The sequence below is a fragment of the Carlito syrichta genome, unplaced genomic scaffold, assembly GCF_000164805.1.
Source record: "Carlito syrichta isolate Samal-C Ts95f unplaced genomic scaffold, Tarsius_syrichta-2.0.1 Scaffold316469, whole genome shotgun sequence".
NCBI classification, from domain to species: Eukaryota; Metazoa; Chordata; class Mammalia; order Primates; family Tarsiidae; genus Carlito; species Carlito syrichta.
Genome location: NW_007260565.1, coordinates 421494 through 424517, shown reverse-complemented (window position 1 = coordinate 424517; position 3024 = coordinate 421494). Strand labels below are relative to the sequence as shown.

At 50.9% G+C, this 3024-nt stretch overlaps 1 protein-coding gene across 2 annotated transcripts in view; it reads right to left on the bottom strand.

Annotated features, from left to right (window-relative positions):
* NOL6 (nucleolar protein 6) overlaps window positions 1-2726 on the bottom strand; it is a 26346-nt gene extending 23620 nt beyond the window's left edge. For both annotated transcript variants that reach the window (XM_008074478.1, XM_021707248.1), the window contains exons 1-3: window positions 2652-2726; window positions 1377-1583; window positions 1175-1291 (exon numbers count right to left, since the gene is read on the bottom strand). In XM_008074478.1, the coding sequence (XP_008072669.1) occupies window positions 1175-1291; window positions 1377-1583; window positions 2652-2705 (378 nt within the window). In that variant the 5' untranslated portion in view covers window positions 2706-2726. The remainder of the gene's footprint in view (window positions 1-1174; window positions 1292-1376; window positions 1584-2651) is intronic.
* Between the last annotated feature and the right edge of the window lie 298 nt (window positions 2727-3024).

The window sequence follows — 3024 nt, the reverse complement described above, 5'->3', positions numbered from 1 at the left end:
AATTTTTGATTTATTGTAGAGATGAGGTCTCGTCAAGTTGCCTGGGCGGGTCTCGAACCCGTGGGCTCAGGCAGTCCACTCACCTCGGCCTCCCAAAGCACTGGGATTACAGGGTGAGCCACTGAGCCCGGCCCAGAGTACACTTTTTTTTTTTTTGAGTTGGAGTCTCACTCTGTCACCCAGACTGGAGTGCAGTGGCCGCTCCCAGCCACCCCAGCCTCTACCTGCTGGGCTCTGGCGATTCTTCCACCTCAGCCTTCCAAGTAGCTGTAACTACAGGCGCGCGCTACCACACCCAGCTAATTTTTTTTTATTTATTGTAGAGATGAGGTTTCACCAAGTTGCCCAGGCGGGTCTCGAACCTACGGGCTCAGGCAATCCACTCACCTCAGCCTCCCAAGGCGCAGGATTACAGGCTGAGCCACCGAGCCCAGCTCCAGAATACACTTTTTAAAACCAAACTTTTTAAGACTGGCAAAGTGAACTTTTAAAAGTTAGAGGGTATCACTACACCGCAAAATGAGCCCAGCAGTGGCTCTCTATTTCATCCATAGCAAAAGCCAAAGTCTTTATTTCGGTATACAAAGCCCTACATGATATGTCACTTTCTCTCATCATCTTTCTGAACTCATCTCCTTGTATCTTCCCCTCATTCATTCCAAGGAGTATGCCAGGAACATTCCTGCCTCTGGGTCTTTGCACTGGCGGTCCTCCTCCTGGAATGCTTACTCCCTTTGATATCTACATGGTTGACCACCGACTTCAAATCTTTACAAAAATGTCACTCCAGTAAGGCCTGCCCTGAATACCCTATTTAAACTTGTAAACCACTCTCATCCCCTAACTTGTCCAAATTATTCCTTTGTCCAGTGTCAATCACCTTCTAACAGTTTACCTGTCATGCTTACTGTATGAGATTATAATGTTCACATTACAAACATTAGCACAGTCTATTTTGTTTACTGATACATACTAAGAACACACACACCGCAAGGCAAGTAAGTACTTGCTGAGTGAATGAATACACAAATGACTACACTCCCAGGCAGCTGAGCCTCCTTGCAATTAGAATGAGCTCTCCAGTACCCCAACCCTCAAGAGAATAGCAAGGCCGCTGCTTGTGGTGCCCTCCTCGAAGTCTCTCTTGGGATTCCCAGTTCCCCAGGCCACTCACCTCTCTCTCCGAGATTGAGGGCACCCTCATAACCCGCTGGTTCACCTCCCGCAGGAAGGCATCAATCCGGTCCTTCTTCTTCTCTGACAGCTTCACTTCCTTTAGGAGTTCCTCTACCTGTAAGAGGGGGCAGTAGAGAGTCCATCAGCCTCAAGATACCAGGACTATCCCTCTAATCCAAGCCTCAGCCACTCAACAGGACCTGTAAACGAAGCAAGCTGGAGTGGAACAAGATCTCAGTCTCCCGAAGACGATTCAGCTCCTCATTGGTAGGCTCCTTGTACAGTTCTTCTTGGCTGAGCTTCACTGGCTGCAGGAATCCCTCCACTGGAGACCCAGGCACTGCACGCTTCCTTGAGGTTGCCTTCTTCCTCTCCTTGCCTGTGCTTTCCAGGGCTGGTTCCATTGCCTGCGACCAGAGAAGGAAAAACCAACGTGAGGTCATAGTTATCTAGCATCTGCTTCTTGAACTACCACCATGACAGGATGTGGGAAAAGGCTTCACCTACTCCCCGTCTCTTTCAAATAGGAATCCTGTAAAACTCAGGCTAATCAGTATTTGAAGGAATATTACTGAACTCTAGAATGAAAAATTCCTTGAGCTAAGGGCTGTCTACCTGATATCTTATGCATGGGGCTCTGCTTGGAGTCCGTAAGGGCAGACGTGAGCTGGGCTGTGCCCTAAGTAATGCCCAAGCCCCTCAAATTTTCAGGTACTGTGAATTCAGGAGTTTCCTATTATCCTGATATAGGCGTGGGACTGCTTAAATGTCTTTTTCACTCTTGTTCTAACCAAATTCTGCCAGGTTCCACCTGCTCTAGCAAGCCCTGACCGTATCAGTATACATTAAGTGCTAACAGTTAGAAGGAGCTATAACCCAATGAACCCAGAAGGATATATTTAGAAGTCATTCAATCCTCACGACAATTCTTTAAGAAATTTTAGGGAAGTCCTATCACTCACTCGAGGTTTCACAGCTGGTACACAGGACTGTGAGCAGGCTTCAAAGCCAGATCTGCAGGAGCCCAACCTTTCTCCTACAGCCCTGAGCCGGTACCCTCCATAATCCCGCACTCAAAAGAGCCTTCCTGGAGCGCTCCAGGAGACCTACCGCGTGCCCTCCGTTACAGCGGAGAGCACAGAAATGGACATAAGTCCTGCGGAGGAAGGAAGATCCGGCTCAATGTCAAGAAGGACCCGTAAAGGAAATGACCCAAGCTGCAGATCTCTTCAAATCCGAGGTGCAGAGCTGGCTCCGTAGGATTCACTGCTTCTACCCAAATACTGCCAGGTTCCATTTCCCCTAGCAAGCCCTGTCTAAGTGCCACAGGTTGGAAACACCGGGGGAACGGGGCTCCTCCAGAGTGGGCCGCCCTCGTGGCCGTCACCTGAGAGCTGTCGGGTTTCACCATCTCCGGCCCTGCTGCCGAGGGAGGGCACTTTGAACCTCTCTTCCTCTCAGATGGCTCAACCCACCTTTGACTTCCAGGTCGCTTCTGGCAGCTGCTCTCCAGCAGGCGCCGGTCCCATCACTCCGGGGCCAGATTCTCTCCCGCACTTAGGATTCAAGCACAGTCTACACAACGGCGCTTCCCACGTGGGCGGAAATGCTGAACTCCGAGGCTCACGCCCAAGCGAGCTCAATTCCATGAGACTCCACCCACTCCAGAACCATTGGGTTATTGCTTTATGAGTCGCTCACCATTGGCCCGCCACACTCGTCAAGCCCGCCCACCGGGGGAGGGGCCAAAAGAGGGGGGGGCTCTGATTTACGGCCTCTACGCGACCCTAGGCCGGAAGCCTGCGGGTAGCTAGGCCGTCGCTTTCTTTTCCTCACTTCCTCCTCCTA